Source organism: Haliotis rubra, unplaced genomic scaffold (genome assembly GCF_003918875.1).
Source record: "Haliotis rubra isolate DU_JTF1 unplaced genomic scaffold, ASM391887v1 Scf414, whole genome shotgun sequence".
NCBI lineage: Eukaryota > Metazoa > Mollusca > Gastropoda > Lepetellida > Haliotidae > Haliotis > Haliotis rubra.
Genome location: NW_025767096.1, coordinates 395,610 through 417,904, shown reverse-complemented (window position 1 = coordinate 417,904; position 22,295 = coordinate 395,610). Strand labels below are relative to the sequence as shown.

The following is a 22,295-nucleotide window of genomic DNA, read 5'->3' as shown; positions in this document are numbered from 1 at the left end:
ATTGTCCAGAAAAAGTTGCTTTAAGCAATGACCAGGCATCTTGTCAGAGGAACATGGAATATTGGAAAAAAACAGATCAGTGAAGCTGCAACAGAGGCTTTGTTTAATTTTGCAGCATTTCGCACATTGAGTGGTCACTTGAACATGGATATAAAGATGAATGACGCGTTTTCACACGACCACTGCCATAGAAATATAAAATCAAGTTTTAATTAGTTATCAGAATTCAGTAAAACAATCTTCGACACCAGTATGTGGAGACAACACTGGCGGACAGGAAAGGTTTGATGTTGGAGGGCACTCAGTGTAACTCGTAACTACATGGCAACAGGCTCCAAATGGTCTTGTCAAATCAACCAACTTTTGTTATATAAGGAATTACCGAGTCAGTCACTACACAATCAATTTATTCTCCTCTTAACGCAGCAAAGTGAGTTAACTTCTGTATTCCAAGAACACTGATGTTCACTTTCCACACTTTTAAAGGATCATGAGAACACACTCCTTGCCTACATTTAAGTTACTGTTGCACAAATCATCCTCAAAATATAAGGGGCCACACTCCACATCACCAGGAAACATTTGACAAAATGTTCTTCCACGACTCCCGCTCATGCCTTTCAAGGGTTCTATGGACAACCATGGGCCATTGATGGATGGTTTGCTTAACACAGCATTCTGCAATATTTCAGCTATTTGACAACGGTCTGTAGATCGAGTCTTGAACAGAAAATTCAGTGATAGACAACATAAACAATGAGTCACAAATCTCACAGCATGATGATGAAATATCAACCAAGTTCCACAACAACCTGATCCACTTGGTCGTTCCATGACTGCCATAATTTGCTGGGAACTAATTGTAATTCCGTGTCCCCATGGTAATTGTATTTCCATTGTGGTTTCCAGTTCGATTTGTAAAGTCTGACAGAGAATAACAAAAACATTAAGATTCCCCACAGAAATTTATTACTCTTTGTACATGTCTCACTGGTACCCACAGCTCTCGATAAGTTGTTGCTGTTTCTTGACCTTGGGTTGGACATTTTTCCTGGCTTGTTCTCGGAGACGCTGTAACAGACAAGAGGATATCAAGCTCATGCCCTGGGTTGCAAGACCTCTGACCACAACTGAAGACTTCAATTAATTATGGTTGGGTACATTATAGTTTGAGGTTATCTACCAATTGCTTATAAGTTTCAAGGGTCGTTAAGAGAGTATCAACAGTTCTAAGATAGATCTGTATATTATATTTGAAATGAAAGTTACATCTGTGATACTTTTTCACAACTTGGTCAGAAGGCACATGAATTTTGTGTCTGCAGTGCCTGCAGTCATTAAACATCTAAACGTTCTACATTTGCACAAGTACACCCATTCCTGTCAGTCTCAGCTGGTAGTGCATGTTGCTCTTTTCATCAATTTCAATACCAGGTTTTTATCATCACTGACCAACGAGGTACACAGGTAAGCAATCATTAAGGAAAGGAAACCCTTTTGTCAAAAACTAAACATTGTGTCCAAATTGTTTGCATGAAAGTTTGTCAACACTTCAATCTTATTTTCTCCGTGTGCTAAGCTGCAATGTACTTTCAGGTAAATTTGAGATGGGAATATTCAAGCACTTTTCTAATCTGCGCTATAACTAAAATTAATTCTGATAGTCTCACTCAAGCCACAAATTGACAAATTCATGCTGCTTGGATATGAACAGTCATCAGAAATGTCCAACATGCTGTCAGCAAACACTGGCACAATTAAGATGATAAACAACTCCACTTAGGATTAGAACTTACAAGGGTGGACTTCCTCCTCTTGAAGTAATCATTTGATTTGACCTTCCTCTTTTCTTCAAGCTTGGCCACCACTCCCTGGTACATCCAGCCAACCTCACTTGACAGGCGGTCCAGCTGACAGTACTGGAACACAAACACTGCATCACAACGTGTCCCCACTGGCATGAGACAATGGTGGAAAGTCTGAGCTTGTCTCAGATGGTAGTGCATGTAAAAGCTTTTTCATCAGCTTCAAAACGCTATGGGATGAGTAAACATCACAGACAAGTTTTCAACAGAATCTCCTCAAAGCATGATACTTCAGACAGGGAATTATACAACATGAAGTGAGTGTTCAGATCATCAGGTGTGGACACCTTGAGTTATTAACAATTACTTTACCAATTACATTTCAAGAGAAAGTAACCCTCGATTTAGCATGTGGATAGTATAAGCTGTTAATGAGAGGGATATATACGGTAAGCAAAATTCAAGCTGCATCAGAGCTTGGTAATTTTCTTAATCCTGGACCACATAAAGCAATGAGGATTTATTACAAGTAAGGAATACTGAATGCACCACGGTCTTACCCTGCTTGTTGGCTTCAGGCGAAGCACTTTGAGAGCGGAGGGAACAACCTGCCTCTTCATCTTGTCATAGGGTCCAGGGATCCCCTCAAACATCTTCAGCTTTCTGAGGGCAGCTTTGCCACGAGGCTGCTTGTGGGGGAGCATACCTACAAGAAAACATGAAAGTCGCTGTAGTGAGTCATGAAGGTGAACTGCCGTTACCTTTATAGACACTGACACAATATATTTCAATACTAAAGGCAACTCCTGAGAAATACAAAGATAACCACTGAATTGATTAACATTATTTTACTACAATAACTTCATTTCCTCAGTTCTGTGTTTGTCTTCAGGTTTCTGACAATGTAGGTAAAGTCATCACTGGAAATGTTATAACTAAGTGGCAGAAAGAAATTTCATGTTGGACAACACTTCAAATAGGAACATGCAAGGCTCTCAACCCTGCTAGACAATATGTGGTGACATGACTGTACTGAGTGAGAGAGAGTTGGGTTTTACACCACTTTTAGCAATATCACAGCAGGGACATCAGAAATGGGCTTCACACACTGTACGCATGTGGGGAATAAACCCAGGCCTTCAGTGTGTCAAGCGAACACTTTAACCGCTGGGCTACACTACCACACTTATGACTGTACTGATTAAATCAGGTTTTTATAAAGATATATACACCTGATCATCATACAAAAAATAACTGTCTAACAATTCATTTGAAAATTCATTTTGATCACATGTTGCAGACTCATAAATTACCCAATGTCTCACATAAGTCCCATGAAGTATTTTAACCTAAGGGTCTACCTAGGCAAGACACTCATGACAAAACTGAGCACTATCTTAGTTTCTTGATACAGAGGGGGCAGGCATATTACTACAGCTGTCTCAGATGGTAGTGCATGTGAAGTGGTTTCATCAACTTCAAAACGCTATGGGATGGATAAACATCATTGACAAGCTATATCTTGAAAAGTGACAACTTCAATAAAGTAGAAATGCAAATATCAACAATTCAGCTACCATAACTTGGGACCTGAGCAATAATGTGAAAATGGAGTATCAAACACAATTAGGAATGGGCAAGTGAGATATGTTTTACGTCACTTTTAGCAATATTCCGGCAATATCACTGTGCAGGAAACCACAAATGGGCATCACACATTGCAAAAACCTACAGAATCAAACCGGGTCTTTGGCATGGCGAACGAATGCCTATGCCACTAGGCTAACCCACAACCCCACTGAAATGGTTCTCAAGGAGCTATTTAGACAGACAAAATAACCAAGACACCCCAACACTGAATAGATAGCTTGAACAATGGAAGCAGCAGCCATTACACTTTGTATTATGAACGTTTTCTATAGCTGTCTCAGATGGTAGTGCATGTGAAGTGGTTTCATCAACTTCAAAACGCTATGGGATGGATAAACATCATTGACAAGCTATTTCTTTAAAAACTGACAGCCCATTCTAAGAATCAAGGATACAAATATAAATAATTCAGCTAGTCATCTCTGATTTGAGAAACAATGTGAAAACAATATCTACAACAGGCTTCAAAGGGCTATTTAGACAATACACAACAGCAGGGATTTACATGGAGCCCTATATTCGAGGGTCCCTGGGACTCATACTCGTAATTTTCAGGGGTCCTGGACAACAAAATGGGGGTCCCAGACACTTAAATATTATTATTAGTATTGTTACTGTATTGTGTATCAAGATCATCACATTGTTACAGTAATTAAATTGCAAATAATACCATAAGCCAGCTAGTAGCAAACTCAGTGATAACGTATTGTACTTGATTGGAATTTTTTACAAAAAGTGTTCAGACTTTTCCTGACTCCCTGTGGACTCGCTAATATATTTTGCTGCGTCCATTGTCAATTTTTATGCACAAAGGACGCAGGAATTCGCTTCCTGTAAATCCCTGCTACAGACATGACCAAGACACCCCATCACTGAATAGCTTTAAACAATGGCAGCAGCAGCCATTACACTTTGTATTATGAACGTTTTCTATAGCTGTCTCAGATGGTAGTGCATGTGAAGTGTATTCATCATTTCAAAATGCTATGGGATGGATCATTGACATTACATCTTTAAAAGATGTTTAACACCGCACTCGGCAAGATTCCAGCTATATGGCGGCAGTCTGCAAATAATTGAGTCTTGACCAGACAGTCAATCCAGTGATCAACAGCATGAGCATTTATAACAAGCATGGGTTGCTAGTGACTATTTCTAAAATGGATCATTCAAGGGGCAACACGCTAACACTTACATCGCAAAAATGATTTAAACCAAGTCAGCCACACCACCCGATCCCCATAGTGACTATTTCTAAAATGGATCTTCAAGGGACCTTCAAAAAAATGACAGCCCATTTTAAGAAGCAAAGATGCAAATATCAATAATTCAGCTAGTCACTGAATAACAATGTGAAAACAATATCTACAACAGGTCACAAGAGACTACTTGGATAATACACTACAGACAACATAACCAAGACACCCCAACACTGAATAGCTTGAACAATGGCTGAGGCAGCAGCACTTTGTATTATAAGGTAGTTCTACAGCTGTCTCAGATGGTAGTGCATGTGAAGTGGTTTCATCAACTTCAAAACGCTATGGGATGGATAAACATCATTGACAAGCTATATCTTGAAAAGTGACAACTTCAATAAAGTAGAGATGCAAATATCAACAATTCAGCTACCATAACTCCGGACCTGAGCAATAATGTGAAAATGCAGTATCAAACACAATTAGGAATGGGCAAGTGAGATTTTACGTCACTTTTAGCAATATTCCGGCAATATCACTGCGCAGGAAACCACAAATGGGCATCACACATCACAAAAACCTACGGAATCGAACCCGGGTCTTTGGCATGGCGAACGAATGCCTATGCCACTAGGCTAACCCCCACACCCTCTGAAATGGTTCTCAAGGAGCTATTTAGACAGACAAAATAACCAAGACACCCCAACACTGAATAGATAGCTTGAACAATGGCAGCAGCAGCCATTACACTTTGTATTATGAACGTTTTCTATAGCTGTCTCAGATGGTAGTGCATGTGAAGTGGTTTCATCAACTTCAAAACGCTATGGGATGGATAAACATCATTGACAAGCTATATCTTGAAAACTGACAATAACTTCAATAAACCAAAGATGCAAACAATACATTTAACCACCATAAGCTCTGACTAGAGCAACAATGTGAAAATGCAGTATCAAACATCATCTGAAATGGGTCTCAAGGGGCTATTTAGGCAATACACTACACACAATATGACCAAGACTCCCAACACTGAATAGCTTTGAACAATGCACTTTGTATTATGAAGGAGTTTTGTAGATGTCTGAGAAGGTAGTGCATGTGAAGTCATCAACTACAAAACACTATGAGTGAGGGAGTGTAGTTTTACGCCACACTCGGCAATAGTCCAGCTATATGGTGGACAAAACACTATGGGATGATACGCTAAATACAAAATAGCCAAGATAACCAAACAATGAAAAAGGATTCCAACAATAGCAGCAGCCATTACAAATTGTATCTTATAGCTGTCTCAGATGGTAGTGCATGTGAAGTGGTTTCATCAACTTCAAAACGCTATGGGATGGATAAACATCATTGACAAGCTATATTATTTGACAATAAGAGTTGCCTACTACAACAGCAGCAATAGAGGGTTGTTATGTTTTACAGGCCGGTTGCAAAATGCAAGTTAAATCTTGTACTGGAGTGAGTTACATTTTATGCCGCTTAGGCACTATTTCAGCAATATCACGTCTGGGGACACCAGACATGGGCTTCACATATTGTACCAATGTGGGGACTGGAACCCGGGTCGTCAGCTTGAGTGAAGGCTATAACCACTAGGCTGCCCCTCTTGTACTGAAACTTGTACTTGCACAAATTGTTTAAAGATTTCTTAGCTGGAGTACAAAGAGGATGAAAGACCTTTGGCAACAAGACACGACAGGTGTGTATGTGGCAACAAGACTGACAATACATCTGGTTGTGTAACTCATGGATGAACAGATTAATTTGACTGGACATCTATTTCTAGCATCATGTCATCCAAAGTAGCCCCAAAAACAAAGCTATGGTGGTCAATGTGTCATGGGAATGTAATGTTAGAATGGAGATGCCATACACTGGATAACTGATTCTGGATAACTGATTGAGGCCTAATGTTTAGAAAGACAGACATTCTGACAAGGCTCAGTTGTTCACAGAGAGCCAGAAAAACCTATGGCCATGTGGGTATGATACCCATACTATTTAAACTAAGTGGGTATTTCCAATTTCAAGTGGTTATCTATACTTTTCGATACCCACCATATTTTTAAGATCCAGGGTATTCATTTCAAATAACAAGTGTAAGAGAGGTGTGCCTGACACACACTACAACATGACTTCATAAGACATTTTTTATTCAAAATTAACCATGGATATTTTCTTTTCCACGGAGCAACTGGGTTTTTTCAAAACCATGTTCCCATCGTGTTGTTTCACTTCCATGCCGCAAATAGCTAATGTTACAAGTTCATTTAAGATATCTCCGGCAACTGATTCTGATTGTGAAACACAGGATAATATTAATTCATCTAGCAGTCCTCAAATGAAGTTGTTTTCTGTTTGTAAAGCAAAAAATCCAAGATATTTTACTTTGAGCGTGTGGAAGCTTTCGACCATGCTTGCTTTGTTTACAGGTCATGTACGCAGGAAGCAGCTATTTCATTGGTAGCTATTTATAGATTGGCCAATCAGTGAAGAGTTAACAAACTATAACTGGTATTCTATCTGCGTTGCACATCTTAAGTGCGTTTAGAATTATACAAGAATATTCTGATCGCAAATATTTGGAGATGGAAAAGTTTGTTTCGATTGGCTTGAATTGATACGATACCAACATAATTTTGATATATTGGGCAAATAAGCATTCTTATTTTGACATAGCGTAAACGTAAATATTTAGTGTTTTTTCATACGCTGGCATTTATATTTCTTCCGTATTTCAACTTTTCTATAGCGTATTATACGCAAATACGCAACTCATCTGGAGCTGTGTTCAGCAGTTTCTATCAGACTTTGACTATTTTCACAATTATTCAATGTAGGTAAGGATAATCATCATTTAGAAACTGCTGGCTTTGTAATATATCACGCTTGAGACACACTGCACCTACATTTTCTCATCAACATCCATATTGCTTCTGTTAAATTCTTATTGGAATTTGAATGCTATTTATGGGTAACAGATTCATACCAAATGAATGAATTTCCCCACAAATTAAAATAAATTTGTTCTTTGCTTCACTTGAAGTTTAAAAAAAAAGTGAAAGTCATAATGCAAGCACAGTGTTTCCAAAATGAAACTACCAACCAGGAGAGAACTGATGTGTATTATTTCAAAACATGACATTTACAATTGCTTTTTTATTAGATGGCTTGAAAATAGACACTATCAAATTTCAAATCCTTTCTCCACAATTGAAAATCGCCTCTCCTCAAATCAACACAAACAGCTGGTTTATATCTCTCTTCACTGAATACATATTCTTAGTGAGTGAGTGATCGATTATGGTTTTATGCTGTTATTCCACAGTATCACAGCAAGGGATGCTACAACTGGGCTAAAGAACATTCCTACGATCAAGGCATGCACAAGTATCACCAGTGAGTGAAACAATATCCTTTTGCCATATCATTTCCTCAGTTCTGTGATTGTCTTCAGGTTTCAGACAATGTAGGTAAAGACATCACTGGAAATGACTGATTCAATTCTTTGAACAAGTTAAAGTTAGACAACTTTTCATCACTTCATTTATGTTGGGATTCTGGTCATTTTAATCTTCCTGTAAATTTGTAATATGTGAAACACTTTCATTCCCTGCTTTAACTTGTCTTGCATCTTAAGCCTATAAATTAAAAAGCTAAGCCACAGTTTAAGTTGAGCACAAATGCTGAAAGGTACCTCGGACAGTCCTCCAGAAGATCATTCTGGGAGCCCGGAAGTGGAACGGGCCACGAGCAGGGTTCACGTTGCATCGCTTCTTCAGGAAGTCTAGGTACTTTACTGTAACACAAAGGTCAGTTGGAATTAGCACAGGTCACAAATACACCACCTTCATGTAGTGTCTACAATCACATATAATGGAATGAATTTGTACATACGTAATATTTACCATGTAGATTCCATCTGCAAAATTTTAAAACACGAGACCTTGTCTTCATGGCCATGCAAGAGTACCTCGAAAGCTTACAGCATTTACACTGTATATTGTCAATGTATCATTTTTGAGGCATACACTTGAACAAAATATTCACTACCACAATGGTACTATCATCAAAATAGTAATGTGCCACATGCATTCCAGATACAACTTACAGGTTGCTTAAGTCTAGAACTAGTGTGTATATTCTGATGTTATTGACATGGACATAACAAAATGCATGGTTATTGCAATAACTGAGATCAAAAACTTACATTTGTTTCTGTAGAAGTTGCCAGATATGCAGATGCCTTCACATCGTACAACAACAACTCGTTGACCTGGAAAATACAATGTAACTGATACCAAATCCTGCACTTACGATCATTATTTGTCATCCAACATTTCACTGCAGTTTCTGTGGTGCATGTTCTGTTTCAGTCTGATGACTGAAAAAACAGCATTAGTTTGTTCTGACAAAGTACCCTAATATTTATCCAATACCACGATGAAAGACAAAGTACTAAACTTTAAAAAATAAGACAATAAAACACTTTTAATAACTTCAATGGCAATTTTCTATACTGAATATGTTATTTCCTCAGGTTTTGGTAATCGTCATGATTCAGACAATGTAGGATAAGTCATCATGGGATACCATATTCAGTTTGGTACCAGTATAACATGTACCTAAAATACTTGGGGTAGTTGAATAACATTATCATCATTTCAGTAACTCCAATCTTTTGTTCTTTATGAACATGACTGGTTCCCATCCAGCTGTTCAATATTTACCTTGCAGTAATGTCTTGGCAACAATTGAGGCCAGACGCCCGAGCAGATGCCCTCGGGCATCAATCAAAATGGGCTGAAAGCAAAAACATAACCATCAGTTTCCTTATAACAATATCAATTCAGGTTGATCACGTGTATAGGGCATGAGATAATCAAGTGGCATGGACAAGACTTACAGGACTTCAACTAAAACTATACACTACGACTATGAGATAGGACATTCATAGGCATCATACAATAATCAAATGACAATGGAATTATATTCACATACACTTTCAAATGCTGACATTTAAATTGCATTTTGTTAGTACTACATTACTTTAAATTTATAGATGGGTTTACATTTTCAGTTTGGACTGCTTGTTTTAACTGTAAACTTCTAATTGTTCACTTTCGCTGTTCAGCAGAATTTGTTTGTTTATATTTGTTAGTAGTTACACTTTAAAATGTGAAAAGCGCAGTTAAGCTGTGACAATATAATATTGACAACTTGTTTGGTCAGCTACCTCAATCAGTTCATAACAAAAAAAACTTGATAAGTATTCTTAGACCATTACATACAAATTCACCTGTTCAAATGTTTCTCTTACAACTGAATGTGCCATGATAGAGTACTGCACTTGACTGCGCTTTGGGCTTTTCAGGATTAATTAAGCTGCTGGGGTTCCCTAACCCTAACCCTATTGGATCGTAAAGGGTGCCATACCCTAACCCTAAGGATCAGTAAAAGGGAGGGCTGCGCCGGTAAAGTGCATTCTAGCCCCTCGGGGAGTACTGCACTTGACCGGTAGCACTTTTCCAGATTAATTGGCTGCTGGGGTTCCCTAACCCTAACCCTAGCGATCGTAAAGGGTGCCATACCCTAACCCTAAGGATCGTGAGGGAACTGGCGAGGGCTAGCGCCGGTAAAGTGCATTCTAGCCCCTCGGGAGTACTGCACTTGACCGGGCGACTTTTTCAGATTAATTAAGCTGCTGGGGTTCCCCTAACCTAACCCTAGCGATCGTAAAGGGGTGCCATACCTAACCCTAAGGATCGTGAAGGGAGCGAGCGGGGCTACGCGCCGGTAAAGTGCATTCTAGCCCCTGGGGAGTACTGCACTTGACCGGGCGCACTTTTTCAGATTAATTAAGCTGCTGGGGTTCCCTAACCCTAACCCTAACGATGCGTAAAGGGTGCCATACCCTAACCCTAAGGATCGTAAAGGGAGCAGCGAGGGCTGCTCCCGGTAAAGTGCATTCTAGCCCCTCGGGAGTACTGCACTTGACCGGCTACTTTTTTCCAGATTAATTAAGCTGCTGGGGTTCCCTAACCCTAACCCTAACGATCGTAAAGGGTGCCATACCACCCTAACCCTAAGGATCGTAAAGGGAGCAGCGAGGGCTGCTACCGGTAAAGTGCATTCTAGCCCCTCGGGAGTACTGCACTTGACCGGGCGCACTTTTTTCAGATTAATTAAGCTGCTGGGGTTCCCCTAACCCTAACCCTAACGATCGTAAAGGGTGCCATACCCTAACCCTAAGGATCGTAAAGGGAGTAGCGAGGAATGCTCCAGTAAAAGTGCATTCTAGCCCCTCGGGAGTTACTGCACTTGACCGAGCGCACTTTTTCAGATTAATTAAGCGCTGCTGGGGTTCCTAACTCCTAACCCTAACGATCGTAAAGGGTGCCATACCCTAACCCTAAGGATCGTAAAGACGGCGAGGGGCGTGCGCTCGGTAAAGTGCATTCTAGCCCCTCGGGAGTACTCGCACTTGACCGGGCGCACTTTTCAGATTAATTAAGCTGCTGGGGTTCCCTAACCCTAACCCTAACGATCGTAAAGGGTGCCATACCCTAACCCTAAGGATCGTAAAAGGGAGTAGCGAGGGGCTGCGCCGATGTAAAGTGCATTCTCAGCCCCTCGGGAGTACTGCACTTGACCGGTACACTTTTTTCAGATTAATTAGCTGCTGGGGTTCCCTAACTCCCTAACCCTAACGATCGTAAAGGGTGCCATACCCTAACCCTAAGGATCGTGAAGGGGAGCAGAGAGGCTGCTGGTAAAGTGCATTCTAACCCCTCGGGAGTACTGCACTTGACCGGGGGCGCACTTTTCAGATTAATTAAGCTGCTGGGGTTCCTTAACCCTAACCCTAACGCATCGTGAAGGGTGCCATACCCTAACCCTAAGGATCGTAAAGGGGAGTAGCGAGGGCTGCCGGTAAAGTGCATTCTAGCCCCTCGGGGAGTACTGCACTTGACCGGGCACTTTTTCAGATTAATTAAGCTGCTGGGGTTCCTAACCCTAACCCTAACGATCGTAAAGGGTGCCATACCCTAACCCTAAGGATCGTAAAGGGCAGCGAGGGCTGCTTCGGTAAAGTGCATTCTAGCCCCTCGAATAATAACTGGTTATCCGAAGATAGAGCTATTTCAGATTGTCCTAACAGAATATTTAGTATTTAGTATTTACCATGATGAAAGACAAAGTACTAAACTTTAGATCATCAAGCATACAAATAAACCGTGATTTTTAAGTCAATACATCCAATTATCAGACTTAAATTGGATAAATGGTACACAAATGCTTTTTCAAAAATCTCAAGAAAGTAAAGAATAAAGCAATAAATGACGTGAACAGGGATTCTACAGCTGCAATTATGGCCTGCTACGAGTTATCTTCTAACTGATCCCAGTGAAGTATCACGAAGTTGTAGCACTTAGTAATTCTCCTCAATGACATGTCATAAATAGAGATAACTGACGTACATGACTTGTACACTTTTAGGGTGATACAAACTTTGAATCTGTTTACTACAAATATTGTTCTCATATTCCTCACTAAACCATTTGTGACTTTGCGATCTTCCACATACATTCGGTATCCATATTATACCACACGTGGGTTGTGGAGCCTTATCGAGCAGAACACGCACGAAAGGGCTTTCAATTTGACATATATTGCTAGTTCATGTTATAATGATGATTTGCTATGCATTGAACAGCATTTCCACATTCTTGGGCTTCCAAACAGACTATAATGATAGCACAGTGTTGTCGTCTACCTTGTTCTGAAAACCCATGATGGCTAAAAGGCAGATTAAGGGGGTTACACGTGGTTTTCCACGGACAAATCGGAAGTTGACCAGGCACCTGTCTACAAAAACGAGTAAAAGCGGTTAGCTTGCGTCGCGTACAAACAGTAGAACCGGTTTAACACGGAAAGAAAGCCAAAGGGAGGCCATCCACTTTCAGATCAAGAAAAACCGCTCGCATTTATTTTACGATTTGCCGCGGACTTGTCGATTGTATTTTCATCACTCGTCTTCCTTTCCTTGGGAACAATAAATTAGGCCGGTTAAATCACTTTAAGAAACATCTACCTAATTTAGACCGAAGGAATAAAGTTTGAGATATGCCCTAAAATGCGTTTTTACTGATGAAAATACCAAAAACTTAGAAAAATAAGGGGTAGTGGGACGTTATTTGATACAGCCTGTGTTACGTCATCAGCATGCACGGTATCGACAGGTGAAATTGACACCTGAGCACACGCTCGGGCGAGGGGTCATCTCAATAGATGTTTTCTTCAAAATGTTGAATATGTGTACGTATAGTATATGTATTGGTTATGTAAGGGATCATTTGTGTATGTGTGTTTGTTGTGAAATAAACATACGAATTACTGTACATTGGAAAGAATCCTATCACTTGTGGTATCTTATCGATTGATTGTAGAAGTGTGCAACGTTTTAATAAATGTTTTGCATGTCAACAGTATATTTCATTGCAAAATATGGATGTAATTCGGTCAGTTTAATCTAGTTGTGAACATTGGCCAAAGATTTCACGAGGTCACTGTTGTAGCTTCTTTAGAATATATATATTCTTCTTCTCCTAAAGTTTGTAGACCGCCCGTCTAAGTACTCCCTTGTCAAAGTTGTCAAGGATGGTTTTACGTCCCGGTTTTGCTTTTGAGACGGTCCCTGTCTTGTCTGATTTGTTTACAATATTGTACTGACTGACTGAGTTTGGTTTTACGCCGCATTTAGCAATATTCCAGCAATATCACGGCGGGGGACACCAGAAATGGGCTTCACACATTGTACCCATGTGGGGATTCGAACCCGGGTCTTCGGCGTGACGAGCCAACGCTTTAACCACTAGGCTACCCCACCGCCCCTACAATATTGTAAACTTGTTGGTAAGACATACCAACAGCTCTACAAGTTCTGTAATAAACCATTTCTATACTAATGAAAGGTCTACCTCTGTCTTTTTCAAGCACAAAAAACTTATAAACCTTTGCAACAATCGTCTGCAAATAGTTGGCCATAGTGGACGCTGTGATAGATGTGCATGCATGACGGGAAACTTATTTATCAAGGCTTAACATTTATATTAATATTTCTTCAATAAAGAAACGATAATTAAGTAAAGTAACACAAACATTCAACATTTATTTGGTTAAGAAAAACGTTAATCTATATTTTTACACCACCTGTATTATTAGCATAAATGTAAAGACTATTTCAGATTTCTGTTGTTGAACTCTGAAAAAAATCTTAAGTTGTTGTTTTGGTACCAAATTCTCTCCTGTAAACTGCCCTTTAAATGCATGGGAATGTTAAATCAAATGTTAGAAAGTTAGAATGTTGTGCACTTAACTTCGTGTTTAGCATCTAATGGCATTACTGCAACGCACGTTTGCTTGACTGATGGCTAAAATGTACAATTTTATATCCTTTTGGGAAGATTTCAAAGGATGGAAAGTCGGAGTTAACTAGGTGCTTATGCTGAGACTATGTAAAAGTATGCAAATGTATCATTAACACTGATAATGTTTATGTAAATGTTCATCGTCTTTATGCTTGTCAATACTATTCTTTGTATCTGATTTTACCACTATTGCTTTATTACATAAAGCAAGCCCAGGTATGTGTAATGTCATAATAAAAATTAAAACATAAACATAGGAGTAGGAGTTTATTGCAGGGATGAATAGTGGTTTTACTGACTTCTAATATTGGTACAGAGTATTATGATCACTGGCGTCAAGCTTGGATAACTTGTTTTGTGCTTCGGCTTTGTTATGTACATATGTCGGCGATCGGGTGAATTTGCAGGCCAAGGCAGTAAGTCAACGTTGTGGTGTTGCAAGAAATCCATAGCAACCATTGCCGTATGAGGGCGGACATTGTGCTGTTGGAATGTTAACCCAGGGCCTTGACGTTGCAGAAAAGGAATTGCCACAGGTCGAAGAATCTGATCCCTGTAGCCCACACCAGTTAAGTTGCCCTGAACAATCACCAAAGGAGTTCTTTGGAGTTATTTCACCCCAAATCATCACGGAACCACCACCAAAGCGATTCCTCTCAAGACAAAGGCCTGTGCATAACGTTCTCGCACGCGTCTATAGGCACATTGACGCCCATCACTATGGGAAATGTTAAACCTGGACTCTTCTGTAAAAACAACATTTCTCCACCAAAACAAGGGTCTGCGGACATGATTTCGGCACCACATTCGGCGAGCTTGTCGATGACGTTGTGTCAGGATAGGCCGTATGGCGGGACGTCGTGGTCAGATCCCGTGATGACGAAAACGTTGTCGAACTGTGTTGGGGTGGATACGGCGAAGTCCTGGGATGGTTCGGGCAGTCATCACTGCAGTCTGAAACCTGTGGCGAAGATGGGTCACCCAAATCCATATGTCCTGTCTTGGCGTTGTTACACGTGGACGTCCAGAACGTGGCCGATCGATGACGTCATTTGTGTTCTGGTAGCGTCTCACCAGTGCAGAAATGGTGTTCCTGTGGCAGTGGAAATGTGCGGCCACTTGTCGTTGAGACATTCCCCCACGGACCATCCCAATGGCCTCATGACGTTGTGCAGACGTGAGCCTTGGCATGCTATGCGTTTCAATAGCCGTTTAATTTTTTGAACGATCGCAAGAGCAGGGGTTGAGCTTTCCAAAGTGACAGTATTGTGTGGCATTCATTTGCTCTGTTTCTCTTTCCCGGAATGCACGTGCAACAACGTATTGCACGTCTCAGGGACGAACCCACTGACGTCACGGAACGTGGCACGTGCATGCATGTTGGGTACATGTCACTAATCTTTGAGTTTAAATCCTTATGTCTCTACACAGGTTTGATAAATTTAGATTTTAACTTTTTGTATGCACAGTTTCTTTATGTGTTTAGTATATTTTTTGTAACTGATTTTACCACTGTTTGCTTTATTGCATAAAGCAAGGCCAGGTATGTGTAATGTCATAATAAAAAATAAAACATAAACACGAGTAGGAGTTTATTGCAGGGATGAATAGTGGTTTTACTGACTTCTAATATTGGTAAGTATTATGAACACTAGCGTAAAGCTTGGATAACTTGTTTTGTGCTACGGCTTTATTATGTATACATAGTATTACATGACCATGAAAAATGTAAACATTGAGTGTTATATACTTCATTATAAAACTGATGTCTGATGTATTCTAAGTAAAGTCGACCGCTTTCAGGGAACTATAGTCTGTATACTTGGTTTGCATGTATCAGTAACTGTTTCCTAACGTGGGTACAATGGCAGTTTATCTCTGAACAATATCATAAATAACCCGCCTGATTTATTTGATCCATTGGTATGTGCATGTATGGCACATATACCGACTTTATTTCTTACTAAAATTCCTAGACTAACATCTAGTCTCTGAAATGAACATATTTTACCAAAAAAGCTCATATTGAAAAGACCGCCTCCGTGGTGTAGTGGTTAGAGCGTCCGCCCGGAGAGCGGAAGGTCGCGGGTTCGATCCCCGACCGCGTCATACCAAAAGACGTTAAAATATGGTCCCTGCCTGGCGCTCGGCATTAATGGGTACACCAAGGACTGGTCAGTTCGGAGTCAGTATAATCTGTCTGAGTGGGGTATTCATGCTTCACTGCGGCATAGTATCTCAGTGGGCTAGCACTATAAAACCAGCTTAGTCTGGGCTAGTACAAGCAGCCGCACATACACATACACACGCATGCACGTCGTCATATGAGCGAAATATTCTCAAGCAGGACGTAAAACCCAATTTCACCTCACCTCACCTCATATTGAAAAAATAAAATATAATGAAAAGAAGCCCTGAGACTTTCTTCATTTTCAGAAAGCTGTGGAAATCTAGACTTGCCACATTTTCAAGACTTGAGTGGGCTTTCGTGGATATATTTGCTTCAGGGTCTGTATGACAGACTATAAAATTCCATGTTCCCCGTTTTACTTCCTCCGTTTCAATCCCGTATGTATACGTGTGTGTGTGTTGTAGTTTATTTAACATGTTTTAACAACAGAGGAAGTTGAAGCATAAACAAGTCGGTAAAGACAGTGTCTTGAGCGAAATTCAACACCATCCGGGTCCAACACTCTTACTACCTTACAGTATCCTGTTTCACGATTAAACCGCATTGGATACATGTTTGATAATTTTTTTGATAAAATGCATACAACGATAACCATGTCTTTGTCCAGATCGTCGAAGTTGTCCGCAATAAAGTCTGTAACATCAGCTGGGTGGTGAGGGTAGCCTCATGGTTAAAGCGTCCACTCGTCACGCCGAAGACCTGGGTTCGAGTCCTCACATGGGAACGATGCGTGAAGCCCATTTCTGGTGTCCCCGCCGTGATATTGCTGGAATATTGCTAAAAGCGGCGTAAATCGTACTCACTCACTGTAACATCAGCAAATCTAGTATCTGGTGCGAAAGAGGGACATACACCTCAGAATACGCTTCAAGTGACATACACCATGATTTTGACAAGAAGATGTGTTATATCTTTGTATTGGAACCCAAGACTGAAATAAGCATGGACCAGCTCGAGTTTCCGCTCCACTCAAGATACTAACTTGTGTGCTCAATATATTCACTTGTGCACTCAAGATACTAACTTGTGCGCTCAAGATGCTAACTTGTGCGCTCAATATATTAACTTGTGCGTAAGAGGCGACTAACGGGATCGGGTGGTCAGGCTCGGATGACTTGGTCGACACATGTCATCGGTTCCCAATTGCGCAGATCGATGCTCATGCTGGTGATCACTGGATTGTCTGGTGCAGACTCGATTATTTACAGACCGCCGCCATATAGCTGGAATATTGCTGAGTGCGGCGTAAACTAAACTCACTCACTCACTCACTCACACTGTTAACTTGTGCGCTCAATATATCAACTTGTGCACTCAACATACTAACTTGTGCGCTCAAGATAAATTATATTTCATCATGTCCCTTCAGCGCTTCCGTAATATTGCAATGCATATCGCAATATATGCTTTCGCATCGCAATATATCGCAATATATATATTCTCTGCAATACCCAACAATAGGATATATACATAGTATGTTTTGACAAACAGCAGATTAACATTAACAACAACATGTAATTGAATAACAACAACTGGCACAAAATTATGAGAGGCCAGTGGGAGACTAAAAACAACAGATGAGACTGTATGGAAGCCAATAAACAAGGGGGATTAGGTTAGGTCGTAATAACAAGCTGATTGGGTGCTTTATACAGTCTATAGTTTGATTAATTCTTCATAGGCCGATGGTATGTAGTATCCTTGGTCTCTATTGATCAAAGGTTTGTAGCGGCTTCCAAGAGTTTTCCTTTTGTGAAGTCCTGATTCTTGGTTGACAGGATTTCAAATTTGTCGAACTTGATTTGATAGGTATAGGGAATTTCTGTTGGTGGTCGGAGAGAGCTGACTTGCTGTCTCCTTTGGCTGTTTATGTTCTTTATTGCGGATATCAACGGGACGGGAGGTTCTACCTATATAGGAGTCACGACATTCACAATTAATTTTGTAGATCACTCCTTTGGGGGGTTGCTTTTTGGAGGGCAATTTACGGCCATTGGCTTGGAGGATGGTCCTGAGGGATGGGGAGCCAGTGAAGATGGTGTCGATGCCTGCTTGATGCTTAAATCAAATTCTACATCCATTTACGTTAACATTTTTATAAAGTCGACATTACTATGAAATCAAAGTTTTATATCAAACTCAGCATTTTTATCAAAGTGAATATATTTTCATCAGAAACCAAAGTATTCATCAAAGTCTACATAATTTTACAACAAAATCGACATAAGATTATCAAGTAAAAAAAATTTCATCTTTGTTGAACAGTCTATACTTATACTATCAAGTGCGCATGAGGGTGGCGCAGCAGAGGTAACGAACAAGTCATGAATTCTGGGATATCATCCGGGTACTCACTGGAGAAAAACAATAACAAAAGCAACAACCAGTCCACGGAAATTGCTCTGAATCAGAGGCCCTTTAATGGTGCGGTCCCAGTGGCGACCCCGGGAGCTCGACCGACTCGACCTCGCAAACTACTCGACCTGTCTCGACCTGGGAGGTATCTCGACCTCACAACGACCTCAAAACCTCATAATTACCTCGTAAGGACCTTAGATCAATTTTAGTTCGACTTCAGTCGACCTATCTCGACTCAGGTCGGCCAAGTTGAGAAGACCTATGCTCGACCAGCTAGACCTGTATATCGACCTAATTTCGAATTAATTTCGTCTTAAGTCGACCGCCCCGACCTCTACGCGACCTGTGTTCAACCGGAGCGACTGGTTCTCGACGGAAATTCCATTTTTTCTGACGAGTAGACCCTTGGTTTCCAAATTGTATAAATTACAGGGTGCATTTTCACCAGGTACCCATTCAATTACAGGACTGCAAAGTAGTAACATCACCATCAGGAACCTTGACGTAAACCTGGTGAGCCCCGAGAAGCGAAGACTGCTTACCATTTGGGTGCAGATAGCCTGGCACCTGCTTGAACTGGTGGATGACCTGGAGAATGCCAACCCTCCTCCAAAGCCAAAGCCTCAGCCGAAAGCACACCAATCCCATCCTTGACGCCTTCAAAGCTGAGTATCGGTCAGATGAGTGGGATCAGAGCAGATGGAATACTGTAGCCCGTGCTTCAAGGAAAGGTGGCAATTTCCATATTGCACCGGTGCGTTTGATGGCAAGCACATACGTATCAAGAAGCCTCCCAAAAGCGGGTCCCTCTTCTACTACTACAAGAACTTCTTCCCTATCGTCTTGCTGGCACTCGCTGATGGTCTTCAACCATTCACGAGATCGGATGGAGGGCGATGACCTTGTATTCCCCGTATGGTGCGCCATACTTCATCATCGGCGACGATGCCTTTCCACTCCGCCCCTGGATGATGAAGTCTTTTCCATGCGTCAGATGGACCCCGATCAGCAGATCTTCAACTGCAGGTAATTATTCTTTTCCATAAATACCTGAATCAAATTATAACTTAGTATCTTTGGGTGTATGCAATATTATATCAAAGGTTTTGAATTTTGAATGCACTTGACTTAAAAATGTTTAATTTGTGCCTTTTGCAGACTGTCTCGGGCCAGACGAGTGGTGGAGAATACCTTCGGGATTCTGGCTATGAGGTTCCAGATCCTGCTCGGCTCCCTAAATAGCACTGCAGACAGAGCTGAACAGATAACCCTGGCCTGCGTCACTTTACACAACATGCTGAGAACGAGGAACCGGAACAGTCAGATGAACCTCACAGACCAGGGGAATGAGGACTGTTCACGTTCCTGCACACAGCTGCTTGATGGGGATAACCGGGGTGCGAGGAACGTTACCCCACTAGATGGCGCCAGCCAAAGAAACTATTTGAAGAACTATTTCATGGGCCCAGGAGCTGTTCATTGGCAAGAGAAGATGATATCCAAATGACTTTAAAGTGTACTCTATTATTTAGGACTACTTCATTTACAAAGGAACTCTTGTTTGTTTTTTTAGATGATGTGCTACCACTGGCTGCCGTTTGGCTTTTATGACGCAATTGGGAAGATGGCGACCATTTATGCGGTTGGCGCGGACTCGATTAGGTCGAGCTGAGGTCGAGATAGGTTGACTTCAGGTCGAGTCGGTCGACTCCAGGTTGAGTCCAAGTGGAGTCCAGTTAGAGTTGGTCGACTCAAGGTCGAGTCGAGGCCGAGTACAGATCGACTCTTAGACGAACACGGATCGGCATGTCAGGCCAGCTCGACCTTCAACTCGACCTAAGGTCGACCTTTTTTCGACCTATTCTCGACCCCATCTCGAACCAAAGGTCGAGGAGGAAGTCGGGGAAAATTTTTGACATGTCAAAACATTTTCAAAAACTTGGTAGACCTGATTCGATCTGACTCGACCTGACTCGACCTGACTCGACCTAACTCGTTCTGAAACTCGACCAACTCGACCTTCAGGTCGAGAAGGTCGAGTAGCGTATAGGGTCGGCACTGGGACCGCACCATTAGTAGTCTGCTAATTTGATGCTAGGTCTTGCCGATGTAGGGTAGGGTGATTCTCATTTGTTGTTTTCAGTCTCCCGATGGCCTCTCATAATTCGGTGCCAGTTGTTATTCAATTACATGTTGTTGTTAATCTGCTGTTTGTCAAAACATACTATGTATATATACCTCTCATCATCTGGTTGTATTCACTTTTAGCTTGATAACGATGTAAGGATCTACATCGAAACGTCGCTCTATGCAATAAATAAGAAGTTGTCATCCATAAAGTTGTATGTTTCATTTTTGAGTCACCAACTTCTAGAATGCCGATCAAACAATGAACAGAGCTTATAGGCATGAGATAAGACGAGACTCGTTTTTAAACGGATTAGGCAATAAGGTGCGCTCAGTGCACCCTAGACAGTCAACAGTAATCACGATGGGGTCACTTGTTGATATCACGTGGACAAGCCATCTGTACTGGAGCTTGTTCAGTCCCACGCATACCCCCTCTCGGATTCACAACAGCAAGGCAACGTTGTCTCATCAGCGTAGACGTTCATTATAAGTTGTAGCATTGTGATGAGGGGTGTACGGGATTTTATGCATCCACATGACTTAGATGAAATCTTGAGCCGTCAGTAGGCTAATATAAACAGAAAACGTACGCGCACATAGTCCAAGCTGACGTAATCGCCGTCGTGCCGTCTTGGGACTGATGATACCCCGTCTTCCATTAATGGTAGTGTCTGTTCTGGACGTTGCCTTGAACCTGTTCCATAAATGAATGAAGACGATGTGACGATCTCGTGCCTGGGGTGACACAGGTAACCCTGGGTGTGGTCTGAAAATTAAACCATGTGGCCACTTGACCTGTAGACAAGCCAGTCTCAAAAAATGAAATAGCTTTCTCTCACAACAGCTGATAAACGATGGCATTATGTCAACAACTTAGTGCTATTCAAAATTTTGATGTGGTTTGGTGCACAGTTGGATGTGTTGTGTCAATGTGCTGTGGAACCGCTGTTTGTAAGCATTTTCACACGTTTTGCAGGTGAAAAGGTGATTTTCAGCACATGATGGTTCACGTGATCCACAGGCAAATGAAAGAAATAGCACATGCTTCCCAGTGTGCATGTTCTTTATCTGTCATAGTATACTTCAAGCATAGCTTGTGTTCAAAACATGTTTTGCAAATTCCATGGCCTATGGTAATAGGGTGACGTGTTTCTAAAGTAGTTCAGTATATCTTTGGAGACGTTATCGTGAGCAGAACAACACATGATTTGCCGCTTTCCGGACCTCTACGTGTGATGTCACGTCAAGACAAAATTCACCGCTACATTACAGCTTGGGCTCTTATTAAGTCGAGACCAATTATAGGCAGAACAGTTGAAGAGTACAACATCTGGCCCTGACATCAGGAAATAGGCACCAAACCTGCAGCATATGGTCCCTCTTAAGTCAAGACTTGGCATACCAGCGGTATATATTGGCAACCTTGAACCACATTATTGATAACAGTTCTTCTTCATATGAAAAGAATTCATTTGCCCCAGCGACCACCAATAATGCTCCCATGAGCCTCTTCTTGGCC

The 22,295-nt window shown here is 41.2% G+C and overlaps 2 protein-coding genes, 1 long non-coding RNA gene and 6 other non-coding genes across 9 annotated transcripts; 1 reads left to right on the top strand and 8 right to left on the bottom strand.

The window, feature by feature from the left end:
• Positions 1-952: 952 nt before the first annotated feature.
• On the bottom strand, positions 953-12,529 carry LOC124288289 (60S ribosomal protein L13a-like). The gene is made up of 7 exons (XM_046724805.1): positions 12,444-12,529; positions 9,397-9,469; positions 8,877-8,942; positions 8,364-8,465; positions 2,366-2,511; positions 1,797-1,919; positions 953-1,071 (listed from the first exon to the last, which is right to left on the bottom strand). Exons 1-7 carry the CDS (start codon positions 12,459-12,461, stop codon positions 988-990), a joined length of 612 nt encoding a protein of 203 aa, XP_046580761.1. The 5' UTR covers positions 12,462-12,529; the 3' UTR covers positions 953-987.
• LOC124288303 lies at positions 1,985-2,064 on the bottom strand. Its single transcript, XR_006901417.1, has one exon. It is a non-coding gene; the product is annotated as a small nucleolar RNA Z195/SNORD33/SNORD32 family (small nucleolar RNA).
• Positions 3,242-3,320, bottom strand: LOC124288307. The gene has a single exon (XR_006901421.1). It is a non-coding gene; the product is annotated as a small nucleolar RNA Z195/SNORD33/SNORD32 family (small nucleolar RNA).
• On the bottom strand, positions 3,727-3,805 carry LOC124288306. The gene has a single exon (XR_006901420.1). It is a non-coding gene; the product is annotated as a small nucleolar RNA Z195/SNORD33/SNORD32 family (small nucleolar RNA).
• Positions 4,940-7,086, bottom strand: LOC124288291. The gene is made up of 2 exons (XR_006901412.1): positions 5,840-7,086; positions 4,940-5,768 (listed from the first exon to the last, which is right to left on the bottom strand). It is a non-coding gene; the product is annotated as an uncharacterized LOC124288291 (long non-coding RNA).
• Positions 4,947-5,025, bottom strand: LOC124288305. The gene has a single exon (XR_006901419.1). It is a non-coding gene; the product is annotated as a small nucleolar RNA Z195/SNORD33/SNORD32 family (small nucleolar RNA).
• Positions 5,429-5,507, bottom strand: LOC124288304. Its single transcript, XR_006901418.1, has one exon. It is a non-coding gene; the product is annotated as a small nucleolar RNA Z195/SNORD33/SNORD32 family (small nucleolar RNA).
• On the bottom strand, positions 5,943-6,021 carry LOC124288302. Its single transcript, XR_006901416.1, has one exon. It is a non-coding gene; the product is annotated as a small nucleolar RNA Z195/SNORD33/SNORD32 family (small nucleolar RNA).
• Positions 12,530-19,532: 7,003 nt separating the features above from the next.
• LOC124288272 lies at positions 19,533-20,153 on the top strand. Its single transcript, XM_046724786.1, has 2 exons — positions 19,533-19,672; positions 19,805-20,153. Exons 1-2 carry the CDS (start codon positions 19,533-19,535, stop codon positions 20,151-20,153), a joined length of 489 nt encoding a protein of 162 aa, XP_046580742.1.
• Positions 20,154-22,295: the final 2,142 nt, after the last annotated feature.